At 41.2% G+C, this 18,314-nt stretch overlaps 2 protein-coding genes across 2 annotated transcripts in view; one reads left to right on the forward strand and one right to left on the reverse strand.

Moving 5' to 3' along the window:
* The first annotated feature begins 1,913 nt into the window (after positions 1 to 1,913).
* Positions 1,914 to 11,843, forward strand: LOC143297929 (uncharacterized protein C3orf26 homolog). The gene is made up of 7 exons (XM_076610516.1): positions 1,914 to 1,999; positions 2,719 to 2,957; positions 4,141 to 4,303; positions 6,351 to 6,507; positions 7,642 to 7,705; positions 8,782 to 8,869; positions 11,032 to 11,843. Exons 1-7 carry the CDS (start codon positions 1,957 to 1,959, stop codon positions 11,202 to 11,204), a joined length of 927 nt encoding a protein of 308 aa, XP_076466631.1. The 5' UTR covers positions 1,914 to 1,956; the 3' UTR covers positions 11,205 to 11,843.
* A 2,332-nt stretch (positions 11,844 to 14,175) lies between these two features.
* Positions 14,176 to 18,314, reverse strand: part of LOC143297918 (uncharacterized) — a 20,469-nt gene continuing 16,330 nt past the window's right edge. Inside the window, exon 5 of the mRNA XM_076610491.1 lies at positions 14,176 to 16,231. Within this exon, the coding sequence (XP_076466606.1) occupies positions 15,972 to 16,231 (260 nt within the window). The 3' untranslated portion in view covers positions 14,176 to 15,971. The remainder of the gene's footprint in view (positions 16,232 to 18,314) is intronic.

Genomic DNA, 18,314 nt, shown 5'->3' on the forward strand with positions numbered 1-18,314 from the left:
AGACAGTGTGTGAAAGTACGACGTAATACTACACTAATAACTTATCAACAACAAATGCTTTCATTTTTCTTTCGGCAGATTCACCGTTCACAAAACTGACTCTTGTCATTCCAACATGTTCGTTGATAAATCTAGAGTATAATTTCTTTCCCTTGCAAGTCATAGCAACACAACAGATGCGTGCACTTCAGCTAACTTTCTTTTTCTAAAGCATATTTTAAAAAAACAACAACAATCAGACATGCTTGTCCAGTATGTTCTTAAGGCTACTTTGCACACACATCTACACCTGAAGAAATACACAAAACATTAATTACCACCTATCAGTCATCAAACAAAGGGCTAAGCCTGGGACTGAAGATTATCACCACACAACACATCATTAAAAAAAAGTCACTTGATAGTACAGCAGAGCAACAAGAGCAGAAGAAATAGGATTTGTTCCGTGGTTATAGATAAGGTGAAGCGCCGTGGCAGAACTGGTTAGAGAATGACCTTCTGATCCATTGATCACCCGTGATCATACGGTTCGAAGCCCCGTTTCGACTTAGTCATGGTGCTGTGCATGTCCTTGGGAAAGGCACTCTACTCCAAGTTTCCTCACTCTACCCAGGTGTGAACTGGTACCTGACTTAGTTTGGGGAAGACTAAAAGCGGCTGACGGAGAGGACTGGGCTCTGCCTTCATTTGGCGAGCTGTAGACACAGTGAATTTGAACTGACTGTCCCAGTGGCTTTAAAAAGCTTTAACCTTTGAAATTAAGGTTTCGAACCGGCGACAGTTTTCCCACGATTTCAAGAGGTGAAGATGCCTCATAATGATCAATATACAGGGTGTGTGACATTTATAGTTTGATTGCGATTAAATCCAATTAGATTTCTTTTCAAAGATTTGTAGCTTGTTGGTTCACCCAGCTACCTCATTGCTAGGCTTCAGAAAGTCCAGAATCATGCTGCTGGTCTTGTCTTTCGTTCCTCTAAATTTTATCACGTCTCTCCTCTCCTTCGGTTCATGTCGCTTCACACTGGCTTCCAATACAAGAAAGAATTATTTACAATGTCGTCTCTCTTTGTTTCAAGTCCACCGAGGCTTCTGGTCCACAATATCTTTCTGATCTTTACATACCCTCACGCCAACTCCACTCTTCTTCTGACACCCGTTTACTTAGGACCCCCCTCCCCCCCTCCCCCCTGTTCGAACCAAAACGTATGGCCAACGCAGTTTTTCACCAAGCCCGCCCCTTTCTCAGGAATCAACTTCCTCGGCCTCTCTGAAACTCAGTCATCTTCGCTGCAATCTTTCAAATCCAGTCTGAAGACCCACCTCCCTCCCTCCTCAATAATTCTCAACAGCTCACCCCTTCCCAGTATGACTGAACTAAAATGACTATCAGTGATCAAGTGAGTGAGTTTTGATAGTTTCAGAATTTGTTGGTTGTATGTTTGAGTGTGCACTATTTATGACTTGTGTGCTATGACGTGTGTGTGTGTGTGCGCGCGCGCGCGCGTGTCAGTGAGGGGGAGGAGGGGCAGGAGGCGGAGGGATGAATATTTCTGAACTGTTTTGTATCTTGTGTTCAGTTTTTCCTTTTTTGATATTTACATATGTTTTCTATTTGTAAACGCCTAAGGCTTATTTTCAAGATTAGGTGTAGATGCTCATGATAATAATCACAATAGTAATAATTATGGACTGGTTTGGTCCACTGATTTTTGAAAGTTCGTGGTGTGGGTGTGTGCGTGTGTGTATTTGTGTTTTTGGATCACAGGTGTCCTAACCCCTATTATTTTTAGCATTTTCATGAATGAGCACTTAACCATTTTCGTAATATATCATTTTACCATAAGTCATGCTTATTGAAATGTTTTTGAAAATGAGATGCGAAAATCTCGAACTTCTGGACAGCGACCAAAGTATCCTTCGTCTTAATCTTAATTGTGGAGTGTACCGAACAACATGGCTGACGATTTGGGAGACGAGTGGTGGAAAGAGAGTGATGGTATGCTTGACTCATTTGGGACTTATTTAGGAATGTACCCTTCTTTTATAAACTGAAATAAAAGTTGATGTCAGGCTTTTACACGGAATCGTTCGCGTGACATTGTTTCTCTGTGAAAGCATCGTGTTTACAGAACCCACGTGTTTCTTTTTCATGCTGTTTTGTCACTGTCACTCGTGACTGGTCAGAACTTTATTACTTCTTGTTAGATATTTAGGTGATGAAGAATACAACTAAGTGAAAGATAAAATATAAGCAGATTTTGTTTCCTTTTAAATGGTTAAAGATAAAGTTTACTTTTAGCAGTTTTGTTCCCTTTTAACTCCCACGTTTTGGAACAATAATGAAGATAGCTTCTTATTCTCTCTCAGTTCCTCTCTCAATCTCACCGTCTATTTCTCTCTCCCACTCCACACCCTCTCTTTTCTCAGTATGGCATAGTCTTAACTAAATAAGCCCCAGTTTCTGAGATTGTTCTAAGTCTGTGTAGCGTGTGTTCCATGCGTAACACTAACAAACTATCATAGTTGATTCAACTAAAAAACTGTGTGTGTGTGTGTGTGTGTGTGTGTGTGTGTGTTGCAGTGTATTGTATAATTATTGTGCGTGAAAGCCCTGGTTATCATTTAAAACATTTATGATAAAATTGTTTTCATACAATGATAGATGTTGATGATGACATGGTGAAATCATTTGGATGAAATTATGGATGTTTCCAGATAATGCCGAGAATTTGGCAGAAGAAGACAGTGGAGATGACAGGTCACTAAAGAGAGGTATAAAACGTCCGGCAGATAGTGATGATGAGGATGATTTGTCGGATGAACCTCCCCAGAAAACTCCCACAAAGAAAAGCAAGACAGCATTGGCTGAGAAGAAGAAAAGCAAACCAGCTGCAACAAAAGAGAATGCTGGCAAGAAGAAGAAGAAGAAAAAGTCTCAGAAAACATTTACAAGGGTACGGAACTTTCCAATTTATTCTATTCTCTCTCTCTCTCTCTCTCTGTGTGTGTGTGTGTGTGGGTGTGTGTGTGTGTGTGTGTGTGTGTGTGTGTGTGTGAATGTTATAACTTGAATGAACGAATAGACTAGAATAGTAGAAACTGTGGATAGGATAGGAATAACTGAAACTGGTTTTGATAAACTGGGTTTGGTTTAAAAAAAAATGTTTTAGATCTTTTAATTACATACATTGTGTATTATTTTATTATCAGCCATCAGGTGTTCATATTTGCCATGAATGTTCGTTTCTTTAAATTTTAAAGCAGTGAATATGCCAGCATATACAGTTGCCTAGATAGTAGATGCCTCGGATAAGGTTTGATAGACTTTAAGTTTGATTTAATAGATATCATTGATAAGATTTAAATGTTAAGTTTGGTGTCATATACTGTACCATGTCAAACTGATGCAAACTAGGCCTATTGGTTTGCTCTGCTTGGCCAAATTTCGCGCGGCTAACGGTGAAAAGACGGGCCCACCCGCTCTCAGCCAATCAAACGCCTCTAAAAACTATAAGCGCTTAATCATTCCTTTGGCCAAGGCTCTCCACGCCATCTTGTCAGGTTTACGCTCTGTCTCGTCTTACGCTTTTTTCGGCTATTCAGCGTATCCTTTTGGCCTTATCTCCTATTGATTTCGTAGATATCATTAATTTTTTTTACAATGTTAATAAATTGTGAACCATATATATATGTGTTTAAAAGAATATGCTTACTTTCACTAGGTTACACTTACAGGCTAAAGTTCAAAAGCAGTGGGAAGATGGTATGGTCTGTTCATATGTCTGTCAGTATGTGAGTAAGGGAGAGAGATCAGAGAGAGAATAAGTGTGCATATTCATGTGCATATGTCAATTTTACGTTTTACTACTATAACAGAACATGAATTGGAAAATAATTTTATACATGGAAGAGTTATACTTTAATTTTTACTTCATACTGTCGTTATCATGTTTTGAAGGATGACATCTGTAATCTATTTTATGTGTCACTGTTCATCAAGTAATCTGTTGAACTTTAAGTCAAATGATAATGATGATTGTGCAACTTCTAGTGTAAAGGAAGTATTTACTTTAGTGGCTGGCATAGTTTGTCTTTTTTTTCCATTCTAAAGTGTGCTTTTTAAACTTTTTGTTGCAGAAGAAAATCACAGATGTGGATGAAGATATCCTGAAAAAAGCTGGAACGCCATCAGATGTGCAGGCATTGATCAGACCTGTCATCACCATTTCAAAAAGTGATGGCTCTCATTCAGAATCAGATGATGTTGATGACGATGATGCCACATTGTCCGTAGATACAGGTGAGTGTTCTTGTTTTTTAGCAGGCTGCTTATGATGATAGAAGTTTTCTTTCTGTGAGTGACTCCATTCCATGGCATGTATCATCATGGTGGTTCTTTTGGTCATCTTTATTATACATATCAAGTAGACAAGTAAACGCGTGAACACACACACACACACACACAAACACACACACACACACACACACACCACACCACACCACACCACACCACACCACACCACACCAAACACACACACACACACACAAACACACACATATATACGTACATATATATATGTGCACGTTTGCACGCACTCGTGCACACACACATGTATGCACACATGCACAGAGGAAAAAAGACATTCACAATATTGTTAAAACGCCAGTTATATACACACATACACAGACACACAGAGTTACAGACACACGGACCCACACATAGACACACATGCAGGCACACATGTGCACACACACACTGTCCCATACACACTTATCACACAAACACATGCATGCACACACACAGAGGTAAAAAGGTGGTCACAATATTGTAATTACAGCAGTTCATATATATTTTGGATTATGATTTTGATTTGGAAATAACATTTTCAGATTTCAAAGACTGTCAACTAAAAGCCATGGAATAAAATGGATTTGAACTGTAATATATGATTCTGAAATGTTTTCAGATATTTTTAAGCCTGACTGACTTTAACTCTTTCCGGACGAAGGAATGCGTGAGCATCCCTACATAAAATGTATTCGGTTTCAGACGACAGAATGGAATAGCATTTTCAAGAAATAAAAATCCATCATGCGCTATACACGTGATTTTGTGATTAGCCAAGCAGAGTGCGCTATTCTGGGTCACTCCACAACCGAATGGTATAATTTGCCAGCCTGCCATGTGTGGCCCGTCTCACACACACGCTGACCAAGTCACTGACCGGTCTTCTGCTCGCGTGCCAGCCTGTTAGCAAAGTGGGCTCATCTCAAAATGTTGTGGAGCGAACAAGGCAGCGACGGCAATGTTTTAGTGTTGCTGAAGTACTTAAAATGCTACAAACTGAAGGGTCGGACATTGAAGAGGTGGATGATGACAAAGAAGAAAGTGAATTTAATGCAGAAAGCGAGCATGGGTATGGTGATTCGAGGTGAAAAATTGGCAGTATTTTCTACATATGGCAAAACTGTAAAAATAAGATGAGAAATTTGATTTTTTTTTATATGTAATATCTCAACACGTAATAAACCAGTCCTGAAAGTTTCATTTTCTTACTCTGTATTTTGTATTTTTTGTAATTTTTTTCCAAACCCTTACAAATGGCCGTCTGTGGGGAAAAGCAAGGGAGAAAACTTGTCATCCCGAGTGAGTTAATTGGTATGAATAATTCTCTTAGATGTGACTGAAGTCGGAATATGTAACTGAGGTTCAGATTCAGAGGTAGATTTGATAATTATGTGCATGCTCCTGAATGGAAATCAGAATAACATTTCTGCATTTCTTTTTTAAAAATGACAAAAAACGTTAGACCCCACCATCACTTTGTCCTACAGTTGATAATGATTAATATCCAGAGCATTATTGTTTATTGAATGATTATCATTTTCCCTGGGAGCAAGGTGGCAGAATGGTTAAGATGCTTATCTTCCAATACAGTGTCCATGAGGGTCTGGGTTCGAATCCCTCTCTCACCCATGCTCCCAAGTTTGATTGGAAAATCAACTGACTTACTGAGCGTCTAGTCATTCTGATGAGACAATAAACTGAGGTCCCATGTGCAGCACATTCTTGGAGCACTGAAAAAGATCCATGGAAACAAAAGTGTTGGTAAAATTCTGTAAAAGAAATCCACCCTGATTGGTACACAAATATATATTATATGCAATATGCATGCATTCAGTGCCTGTTAGGCACATTGGATTATGCCAAGCAGATGTGGTGTAGCGTATATATGTATTTTTCTGAATGCAGTGACGCCTCCTTGAGAAACTGAAGCGATACAGTGTAGTTCTGTGGATAATTGTGAACAATATGGTAAGTCACTGTGTCTGTTCTGTGTTGTCAGATTTCTTCCCAGCCAACCAGCATCAGTCGGCAGCAGACTACCTGAAGGAGGTGTTACCTGGCTGGCAGGTGGCGGTGGAAAAGGCCAAGCTGTCACCAGGGTCACCGCTGTTGCTTGTCCTGTGTAGCTCTGCGATCCGTGCTGTGCAGCTCAACAGGTGATCATCCTCTTTCCTGTGTGTGTGTGTGTGTGTATGAGTGTGTGTGCGTGCGCATGTGTTTGTGTGTGAGTGTCTGTGTGTGTGTGTGCGTGTTGTGTGTGTGATATCGAGTTTTTCATTAATTTCAGTACATTTTTTGACTTAGGGTGATGTTACACCAAAAAGAACGAAAAGGGTGTGTATGTGTGTGTATGTTTGAAGTCTCAAGTTAAAAGATTTGTGCCAAATTAATGTTGATAAAGTGAATCCGTTTTTTATATATGTCGTTGTGAAAGGAAGGTGTGGGGGAAAGGTGATAAGGAAGGGGAGACATGGGGGAGGGGTGGGGTGGGGGGCGGGGGCAATGGGGAGGAGAGCAGAACTGAATTCCAGATGGGTCCATGAAAACTTAAGCCATCAGTTCTTTAAAAAAAGGTAAAAAAGAGAAAACAAAAGGAGACATGAGTGTGGAAGATGGAACATTGTCTAGTGTTACAACTGACACCCTGACCTGGTTATGACTGGGATATAACATTTATGATACATGATACATGTATACTCTGTTGACATTTTGTCATTGAGAATGAAGCATGACTGAGTATGGTATTGACATTTTATCATCGAGAATGCTATAGTATATGAATTTTTGAGGGAAGGAATGATTATTATTAATATATGTACTTAAACGTAATTTTAGGAAGAAAATTTCCTTTGTTTCTTAGTTCTTCTGCAACAGTATGTTTGATTTTTTGCCAATGAAGATTTGGCATTTCTTCTAAAGATGTTTGTTTCTGCTTTTTTTTTTAAACTGAGGTTTTTGTGATAGTATTAGACTATTACCCATAACATTTTACCCAATGCAGCACATCGATCAGAACTTATTTTTCTTTTCAGATTTGATAATGCTGTTTACCACAAAACTACTTTTTGGTGTGTTGATGTGTTGTGTGTATGTGACTGAATGTGTATACTATATAACACCACTTATCTGTGTCAGGCATCTGCTTAGCAGATGTGGTGTAGTGTATATGGATTTGTCTGAACACAGTGACACCTCTTTGAGCGACTGATACTGATACTTACCTCTGTGTGTGTGTGTGTGTGTGTGCGTGTGTGTGTGTGTGTGCACATGTCCTGTGTTCTCTGTTCCAGGGAACTCAAGTCATTTTTAGGAAAAGACTGCAAAACAGCCAAACTGTTTGCTAAGCACATGAAGGTAAGACACATAACACATCTGTACAGTACAAACTGCAAAACACATGAAGGTAAGACACAAAACACATCTGTACAGTACAAACTGTTTGCTAAACGCATGACGGTAACATACAGAACACATGAAAACAGTGCAAACTGCTAAACACATGAAGGTAAGACGCAAAACACCTCAGAACTGTATAAACTGTTTTGGTAAACACATGAAGATAAGACAGAACACAGAACAGTTCAAATTGTTTTGGAAGACATATGAAGGTAAGACAGAAAATATAAGTACAGTCAGCCTATCAATACTACAGTACATCATTGTGGCAGTCATTATAGGCATATCAAGTTTTCTGACTGGTGGCTATTGGAACACATCATTTTTAAAACAGAACTGTGAAAAATCATGAAATGACACTGAGGTATATGAACATCATGGGGCAAATAGCGAAGCATTTTCATTGATGTATATGTGTCATGTGGCACTGAAGAGGTTAATCATGGTGAAAGAACAGTGGTGTATATGAAGTGTAAAAAAAAAAAAAAAAAAAAAAAAAAAGGAGCTGAAGTCTGAAATGATGCATGCTGAATGAAAACAGTCCCATCTCCAGAAGCTGTTGAGCAGTTTGTGGATCTTTTTCTGGTTTAGAAACTGGACATGACAGTTCGAGACCTTCACCCATTTGAATGTCCGTGTTGATGGTGTAAATCACTGATCATATCATTGGGTTGAACACCTGGCACTGTTCTCCATGTCACAGACTGACACAGGCACCATGGCGGAATTAGGCATTGGACTTTTGATCCAGGGTTCACCAGTAACCGGGGTTCATGGCCCTGTTTCGGCATGGCGCTGTGTCCTTGGGAAGGACACTTTACTTTGATTTTTCTCACTCTGCCCAGGTTTGAATGGGTACCTGATTTCAGTTGGGGAAGATTAAAATATTGGAAGGGCCCTGCCTTCCTGTACCAAGCCATAGACAAAGTAGACATAAATTCACTGTTCTGATGGCTGTAATAGGTGATGGGACCTTGAAGCTTCACTTTTAATCTCTGTGACATCCGCTAATTCTGTTGTGTACGTGTGCGCAGTTGGAAGAGCAGAAAACATTCCTGGAGAAGAAAGTTTGCCATGCCAGTATTGGGACACCAAATCGAGTACAAGCTTTGTTGGAGTCAGGTGAGGAATACAGCACTACATGAAAATGAATTATGATTATTATTAGGATGATGACAGCAATATGAGTATATTTTTTATTTGTTTGACACCTCCTACTTGTTGTTTGTACTGTGTTGTGACAAGTTAAGAATTAAAAAAAAAATATTGGACTTAGATTGTTAGAATAATTTAAGATATAATATCTTGCTCTTGTAAAAGGGAAAGGGATCTGGTTTGCAGTAATACAAAGAGTTTTAGGTCAACAAAATCAGTAGCACACTTGGAACAGCATGATAATATAGCAGCACATTGACGTCAAGATGAAATGTTGAAAAAACTGGAGAAACTTTCAACCCCAAACCAACACTTCAGTAATTTTATTTCCTGAATAGTTGAATTCCAGCTCTGTGTGTGGTGGGAGGGGGAGGGTCAGGGGGTAGGGGTGGAGGGACGGGGGCGAGGGAGAGGGGGGGGAGTGGGTGGGTGTGTGCATGTGGGTGGGCAGTTGGGTAGGTGTTAAATTTGATTTCAGATTAAAATTATTGTTGGTTTTAGTTTTATGACACATAGTATCTGGTCTTTGAAGAGTGTGGTATTGATTTTTTCTCTGTAGTTGAAGAGTGAGAGTTTGATATTGATTGGGAAGTTGTCACCATAACCTATGATTGTTTTATGGAAAGGGGAGGTGTGTATGAGAGGGCAACATGTTAGCATTATATGTCATGAAAAACAATAACACAAACATAGTTGTTATTTCATTTATTTGCTTTTTATTTCAGTGGAAGATTCACTAATGCCATTAGGATGCTAAATCAAAATTTTCATCCTTGGGTGGGAAATAAATAAATGATGTGTATGCCAGTTCTGTATGTGTGAGAGAGAGAGAGAGAGAGAGAGAGAGAGAGAGAGTGTGTGTGTGTGTCTAATTTCAAATGTATATATGTATCAATTTTTTATAAAATCATTTATAAAACAATTTTTTTTTCATAAAATTATTCTGCAACGTATATGAATGAGCACTTATAAGTATATATGTATGCATATATTTATCTAAATTCTTACTGTCTTTGTGTTTGTATATGATTTCCAGTTTATGACTGTTTTATGCACAATTCGCCATAATATTCCTTGTGACCATAGTACACATGGTAATAAAGACATATTCTATTTTATTATGTTCTATCCTATTCAATTTTTTTCTGTTCTTAAGTTACTCATAACATAGCTTTATCTCATTTATTGTTTATTTTATTGTTGGCATTTGTCAGACAAAGAATTTCTGTCTGTTCTATTCTATTCTGGTCTGTTCTATTCTGAACTCACTCAGTACGGCCAGTCCTCTCTTCTCCTCTACATAGACCCCTCGGATGTCCAGTGGGTGTCTGAATGACCCAAACTTTAGCTTCCGTCATCAGAATGGTGGTATTCTTTGTCAACATTCACCTCTTCAGTATAAGAGCCTTCCGCTTGCAATATTTTGGTGATGGTAATTGGGGTGAAACGCTGTTAACGTCGTCTCTTTTCGCCGTTCGTATGGAAAGAGTCAAGTTATTCGTAATGTAGCTTTTTGTCATTTATACTTTATTTTAATGTTTGCACATGTCAGACAGTAAACTTGTGCACCAGTTTCAGTTTTCAGTTTCCATTACTCAAGGAGGCATCATTGCATTCGGACAAATCCATGTATGCCGCACCACATCTGCTAGGCAGATCTGACCAGCAGCATAACCCAACACGCTTAGTCAGGCCTTGAGTGCATGCTATATACTTGTGTACCTATCAAGAGTGGGATTCTTTCTGCAGAATTTTGCCAGAGGACAACACTTTTGTTGCCATGGATTCTTTTTCAGTGCGCCAAATGCGTGCTGCACTCATGACAGGTTTATTGTCTCATCTGAACTAATAGACGCTCAGTTTGATTTTCCAGTCAAACTTGGGAGAAAGGGTGAGAGCTGGGCTCTATATTGGCAGCTGAGCGTCTTAACTGTTTTGCCATCTTTTTTTTAGGTACCAATGTGTGAACAGTGAACCAGTCTTGAATCTTTGGGTCCATTCTGTTCTGTTGTATTAAGTCTTAACCACTCTGCCACTTTTCTTTTTGTACCAGTGGGTGAATAGTGAACCAGTTTTGAGTCTTTGGTCCATTCTGTTGTATTAAGTGTTGTATTCTCTGCACTGATCAGGGAGTTTGAAGCTGGACCATGTGCACGCTGTGGTGTTGGACTGGAATTGGCGTGATATCAAGCTGAAGAGGATGGTGGACGTTCCGGATGTCAGGCGTGACCTGACCCTGCTGCTGAAAGAACATGCCGTGCAACATGTCACAAACACGCCCTGCCGTGTCGCTCTCTTGTGATGGGGTGTGGGTGTTTGTGGGGAGGCGGGGTGTGTGTTGGGGTGGGTGTGAGGTTGTGTGGGTGGGTGGGGTTGTGTGTGTTTGTGTGTGGGGTGTGTAGCATGCGAGAGAGAGAGAGAGAGAGAGAGTGTGTGTGTGTGTAAATGCATGTGTATGTGCATGTAAATGTAGGACTTGAGAGAGACAGTTTGTGTTTTATGTATGTGTGTGTGTGTATGCATGAATGTGCAGGTGAGGGTGGGAGAGAGAGAGAGAGTGAGACAGAGAGAGAGAGAGAGAGTGAGACAGAGAGAGAGAGAGAGAATGTGTATGGTGCTCACCTCTTCACAATGCCACTTTCTGAATGACCTGATTCAGTGATAGCTTTTTCTTGGCAATGCAGCATGTGTGGACAGGTGTGTAGTGCATAATTCCCCATGGCATCACCTCACAGTGCAGTAGGAGAGGGTGAGAAATGACAGAAAGTGTGTGTGTGTGTGTGTGTGTGTGTGTGGACAGTCTGATGGTATGCATTGACTGGCTGTCTACTGTCAGAGTGAATGCATTGTTGGCATGACTGTGCTAGTGTGTGAAAGAGGGAGAGCTGTCAGTGAAACATTGAAAGATGGAAGGAGAGGGATTTTTGAGAGGAGAGAAAGAGAGGGGGGGGGGGGGAAGAAATGGGGAAGAAGGGTATGAAGTATTGGGAGGGGTTGAGGAACTCTGATGGGTGAAAATTCAGAAAAACATTCTCAATTGTCATTTTTTTTCATCGCTGATTCATGACATTGTTTCATGTGAAATCATATTTGGGATTAAAAAAAAAAACAAAAAAAAAACGAAAGTGGATTTAATTTGTTTCACTGTGTGTGTGTGTGTGTGTGTGTGTGTGTGTTTTGTACAACATAATAGTGAAGAAAAACAAGCGCAATTAACATACATGTGTGTGTGTGTGTGTGCTGAACATCAGTGCCTGCCCACATGCAGCATCAGTAAAGTTTTCCATTCACTATGGCTGGCAGTTTACAGCCAGTCTTGCTGTGAATGGCTCAACCGAACAGTCTTACCACCTCAGACTTCCGAAATACCACAAAATACATTATCAAAATCCAGCGTTTAATATGTGTTTCTCAGAAGCTTCCAAAATAAAAATCAGACGCCATAATTTTATCACAGAACTTTGAAAAAACACACTTTACACATCGGGTATTTCAAGAGTTCCAGAACATGTGGATACCACAGAGTTCTGGTTACCGCACTTCGCAACAAAATGTAGTTGACAGGTATGATCATAAAAAGTAATAAACAACAAAGATTCCATATATTTATAATACTGAAACCTAGACTAAAACTTAGATCTGTAATATTTTACAAAAGCTTTCATGATTAAAGTTGTAACGACACCATTAAAAAAAACAACAGATAACAATGACAAAAAAACCCCAAACCAACAACAAAAACCAACAACAAAAAAACATTAAAAAAAACAAAACACAACCTTTCCCCAACCACTTACTTTCTCCCCCAAGGCCCCCCCCCTCCGCCCCCCACCCGCCCCCTCCCGAAAAAACACAACCTGAAATCTTTATGAAATAAATGCATTTTAGGTTCCTAGTGTAAAGATAAAACTTCTAAAACGAGTTGAAGTTAAAATATACACAACAGCGACAACAACAACAACAAATGTTGAAGGCATGTATATTGAAACCAACACAACAACAAAAAAGAGAAGAATACAAACACACGGCAGATATCACTGGAAAAATTCAGATGATGGATATCAGCAGAAAACTTCCATCAATTTCCAAATTCCATCTCAAAACACAGTTGTGGACCAGAAAATTCATGCAGATAACTAAACATGAGATTTTCAACGTGGTGACAATATCTGCATCAAAATATGAAGCCTCCATAAGAAAATGTAGATGCCACATTGATCATCACCAAAACAAAAACAACAAAACAAACAAATCTCTTACGTTACAAAACATATCTGCAATGTTTAAACACAAAGATGGAAGAACAAAATATTGATACTATGTACAGTGTGGAAACTGCCATTTATCAATGCAAAAAAGAAAAAGAAAAAAAAAGGTAACGAGAGAGAGAGAGAGGGAGCTTAAAACAGTAAAACAACAACAACAACAACAAATCAGTGATGAAACGTCCAGACAGTATGTAGAAGCTATAGATAAAAAGAGGTAGATAGAAAGATATATCCAAAGTATAATGAGGGGTGCTCATTATGTACCAGAACAGAGCAGAACTTCAGGAACGAAAGGTGCACAAATTATGTCATGCAATAGAACATTTACATCTAAGCTCTCATGCCAAATATCATTTCATTCCCGAAAACCTGTTCTGCCCAGGAAAGCAATACGAAGAGTAACAGAGATGGCCCTCATGCAGGAAACTTGGCCCTTTCAGAGCGTGATTTCGTTATGACTTCTACTGGGGAAAGTCGTTTGATGACAAACAATTTTCACATTGCTTTGTCAAAACATGCTCCATGCATATCAACAGTTTTAAATTGGCTAATAAAAAAAAAAAAAGTCTGGGAGATCAACGCTCAAATATGATGACCGTTTGGTCATCCAGTTACCGTCGTTACTCCAGAAGTTACCCAGGTAAGGCCAGTCAGTAGATCTTTAATTTTTTCTCGGGTGGATTCTCACCTGGGAAGACGAAGTCTGCGGACTTGCTTTGTTTCGGGGTCACACTGAAAATGTTCCGTTTCTAACTGTAATACCCAACACGCGATTTCATCTCCCACCGTCAAAGTTTTGGAGCATGTGTGTCCTCCTATAAACCCTCACCTTCTTTCGCTCATCATATGATTTGTGAGGGCTCCGACGGTTGCCAACGTCAAGGTATCAGGGAAAATGGTATTGATACTTCCCGATGTTTTTATCATGAGCCGTTTCTTCTTTTCGGGCATACCAACTTTGAAAAATACATCATGGAAAAAAAAAAGCTATGACAGATAGATCAATTCTGTTTTTTTTTTTTTTTTTTTTTGCATATTAATCTGTGATTTCAAAACTTTATGAAAACACATAAATGTCAAAAATGATAACTTCCGACTTCAGCCGGGTTTTCGCGTGCTGCGTCACAAATTCAAAGCACCCCTATCTTCATCACTGAAGACAGTCATATTACTGAGTTAATCTGTTTTCAGACCGAATTAATTTTAGTAGTTGTCGATATCTGATAATTTTCTTTTGTTCAGACAAGTAAAATTCTTTCTGACCTCATTAGCTTTTACACTCCCTCAAGAACTACTTCTCGCTCTTCCTCTTGCTGTTACCTTTCGAACCATTCCTCCTGTCGAAACAAGAATCTATGCTCTTTGCTGCTCCTCATATCTGGAACATCCCTCCACATCGTCTATCTCCTCCACTGCCTTTACCTCTTCACTAAAAATTCATCTTTTTCAGAATATGTCTGTGGGCAATCGTGGTTTCCTACTTTTCCAACACCTTTTCATGCCTCCCAACTCACTTTGCATGTGTGAGGAATGAGTGAGGAAGGGGGAAGAGGGGTGGGGGTGGGGACTGATTGTGAGAGAGAAAGAGCGGTCATAATATTGGTTTATGTGATTTATTTGTAACTTTTTTTTTTCATCCGAAGCGCCCTTAGCTTTAGAAAGAAAGGGCGCAATACAAAGGTACATTTTTATCATTGTTGTTGTTGTTGTTGTTCTTCTTCTTATTGTTCTTGTTGTTGTTGTTATGATTGTTATCGCTGTGTGATCTCTGACTGATAGCGGTGTTAGACACACTGTGATCAGAATAAAAGCATGAACCAGACATATATATATCTACACAGTCTGACCAGCAGCAGAGTTGACAGAGACAACATCCTTAGCCAACGATGACATGCAAGCCATTTAGCCAGAGATACATCTCCGAAGTATTCCAGAGGAATGTGCTGTAGTTATCAACATTATTACCTCAGCTACACACTCCGGGATTCACCTCATCTTCAAGGTCATGGTAGTTTCCTGAAACATGTCATCTAGAATAATCACACTAATTACGATACTTGACGTGGAATACCAACACAGTGTAGGTCCATCCCATGTATTGATCGAGCGACTGGCAACCACACACAAGCAAAGCAGTCTCGGTCAGCATACAGAGAACAGAGACCATTCACAACTTGAAAGACAGACTTCGAAAAATAATGTGCGAAATTGAGAGTAGTAAAATGAACGCATATAGAAGAAACCTAAAAACAAAGAAGAAGAAGAAGAAGGCACATGATGCTTTAATTAGGTTGGACATCATACAATCAGTATCAATTCCTTTTCTGGAATGTCGTAAGTGACTCGGATACGAACTATCAACATAATCATGAAATGTAACCTCCACAAGTTACCCCCCAAACTCCACAACTCGCAAAAAAACAACAACAACAAACATTGTGGCTGAGCCACACCGCACAAAGTCATAAACCCAAACTTTTGCCTGCCAACCACAGGGAAGGAACACAAGAGTTTCAAACAGTTTTAAGGTCTGACCAGTGCGGCGGTGGGTATATGGGTAGGTAAAGCATCTGCTTCCGACCTCAAGATAACCGTACATTCCTCAATTGGTGAATGGGGGAGGCGGGGGAGAGGGGGGGGGGGAGGGATCCGAGGGGTTGGGAGAAGAGGGTGGTGATGAACCTCAAGATAACCATGCGTCCCTCAACAGGTGAACGGGGCAGGGAGGCGGGGGCCGAGGACGGTTGGGAGAGGAGGAAGGGAGAGAGGTTGGGGTAGGGGTGGGTGGGCGCGTGCCTCACTCAGTGGGTGCGAAGGGCCCGGTGGCGGTTCCAGGACAGGGGCGGCAGGTTCTTGAGGTGCTTGAACTGCGTGGTGGAGGAGGAGTCGCCCTCGGCGTGGCAGGGGGCCGCAGGGTGCGAGCAGAAGAGGCGGACGAAGACGATGAAGCAGACCCAGTCAGCCACCAGCAGGCACAGCACGTAGGGGGGCACCCAGGGCCGCGTGCACAGCGTGGAGAGGGCCTTCACCTGCGTCACCGTCACCAGCACGTAGATCGTGCCTGAAACAGTCATCAGCACGTAGTTCGTGATTGAAACAGTCACCAGTCACCAGCACGTAGATTGTGTCTGAAACAGTCACCAGTCACCAGCACGTGCATCATGCCTGAAACAGTCACCGTCACCAGCACGTAGATCGTGTCTGAAACAGTCACTAGTCACCAGCACGTGCATCGTGCCTGAAACAGTCACCAGTCACCAGCACGTGCATCATGCCTGAAACAGTCAGCAGTCACCGTCACTAGCACGTAGATCGTGTCTGAAACAGTCAACAGTCACCAGCACGTAGATCGTGTCTGAAACAGTCAACAGTCATCAGCACGTGCATCGTGCCTGAAACAGTCAGCACTCACCAGCACGTGTATCTGTCTGAAACAGTCAGCAGTCACAAGCACGTAGATCGTGCTAAAAACAGTCACCAGCACGTGCATCGTGTCTGAAACATTCACCAGTAACCAACACTTAGATCGTGCCTGAAAGACTCACCAGTCACCGTCAAACAACAGTCACCAGTAACAAACACTTAGATCGTGCCTGAAACAGCCACCAGTCACCGTCACCAGCATGTACTTATTTACTTCCTACCTTACTTCCTCACTCGTTTACTTATTTAACTTCCTGCTCAAAATACCCTTTGGCATGTAGGGCAGAAACGAAGATCAACCATGACTATGCTTTGGAGACAGTCTCTGAATGGTACCCCAGGGCTTAGTCTCTGAATGGTACCCCAGGGTTTTGTCTCTGAATGGTACCCCAGGGTTTTGCCTCTGAATGGTACCCCAGGGTTTTGTCTCTGAATGGTACCCCAGGGTTTTGTCTCTGAATGGTACCCCAGGGCTTAGTCTCTGAATAGTATCCCAGGGTTTTGTCTCTGAATGGTACCCCAGGGTTTTGTCTCTGAATGGTGACCCAGGGTTTTGTCTCTGAATGGTACCCAAGGGTTTTGAGCTCCTCTTCGACTGTTCTGCGCCACGTGTTCTATGGCCTTCCTCTCTTGCGCCCTTACCTTCTGGTGTCCATTGAAGGGCTGTCCGCGTGTTGTGACCTTGCTCACTTCGCCTGACGTACCCAGTCCTTTTCCACCGCCTTCTTATGGTAATGGTTTCCACGTTCTTTTGACTGCACTGGATGAGTGACTGTTGATGGTACTCGGCCAGAATGTTCTCAGGATACCTCGGAGGTTTTTCGCTTGGAAGGCTGACAACTTCGTCAGGTCACCCTCAGTCGATTTCCAGCATAATGAGCTATCGACCATTGTGGAAAGTGGACAGCTCTAGTATCTTTTCAGCCTGGTGTTGGTGCTGTATGGGGTGGGGACGGGGGTGGGGGTGGGTGTTGTGGGCTGGGGTCTCCATACTTTGTTGAGCATGTGGGTCGCGTCTAAAACAGCTTCTAGTCGCCAGTTTGTCACCAGTGACCAAGATTCGTGTTGGGAAATAGGATGACTAAAACAAAAATCGTTCGTTTATTTATTTATTTATTATTTTTTCTTCTCAAAATACATGTCTCCTCATTTTCAGCTTACACATCTGTGGTAAGTATTCTGGTCGTCGTTGGCATTTCTTCTTCTTCTTATGCTACTACTTCTACTTTTGCTACTACTACTACTACTACTACTACTACTACTACCACTACTTACAATTTTGTGATTATGGGTGAAGATACGTAAGGTGACTGTACACATTACTATGGAAATCCAGACAGGCCGACAGACAGGATGGCAGACAAGAATACAGACAGACACACAGACAGACGGACAGACAGACAGACAGACAGGCACATTGGACAAACACACCTACAGGTAGGCAGACAGACAAACAGACGGACGGACAGGCAGATAGGACGACACGCCTACAGGTAGGCAGACAGACTGACACACAGACAGACAGGCAGACAGACAGACAGGCAGGCAGACATACATACATACATACATACAGACAGACAGGCAGATAGGACGACACACCTACAGGTAGGCAGACAGACAAACAGACAGGCAGACATACGGACAGGCACACAGACCGACAGACTGACAGGCAGAAAGACACACAGACAGAAAGACAGACAGGATACCACACAGACAGACAG

Source organism: Babylonia areolata, chromosome 23 (genome assembly GCF_041734735.1).
Source record: "Babylonia areolata isolate BAREFJ2019XMU chromosome 23, ASM4173473v1, whole genome shotgun sequence".
Classification (NCBI taxonomy): Eukaryota; Metazoa; Mollusca; class Gastropoda; order Neogastropoda; family Buccinidae; genus Babylonia; species Babylonia areolata.

What these genes read in the sequence shown, in the direction of transcription:
- LOC143297929 (XM_076610516.1), top strand. Translation starts at nt 1,957, where the DNA reads ATGGCTGACGATTTGGGAGACGAGTGGTGGAAAGAGAGTGATG. An exon ending in CTCAGAAAACATTTACAAGG is followed by an intron (nt 2,958 to 4,140) that starts GTACGGAACTTT and finishes TTTTTGTTGCAG; the next exon opens with AAGAAAATCACAGATGTGGA. An exon ending in CACATTGTCCGTAGATACAG is followed by an intron (nt 4,304 to 6,350) that starts GTGAGTGTTCTT and finishes CTGTGTTGTCAG; the next exon opens with ATTTCTTCCCAGCCAACCAG.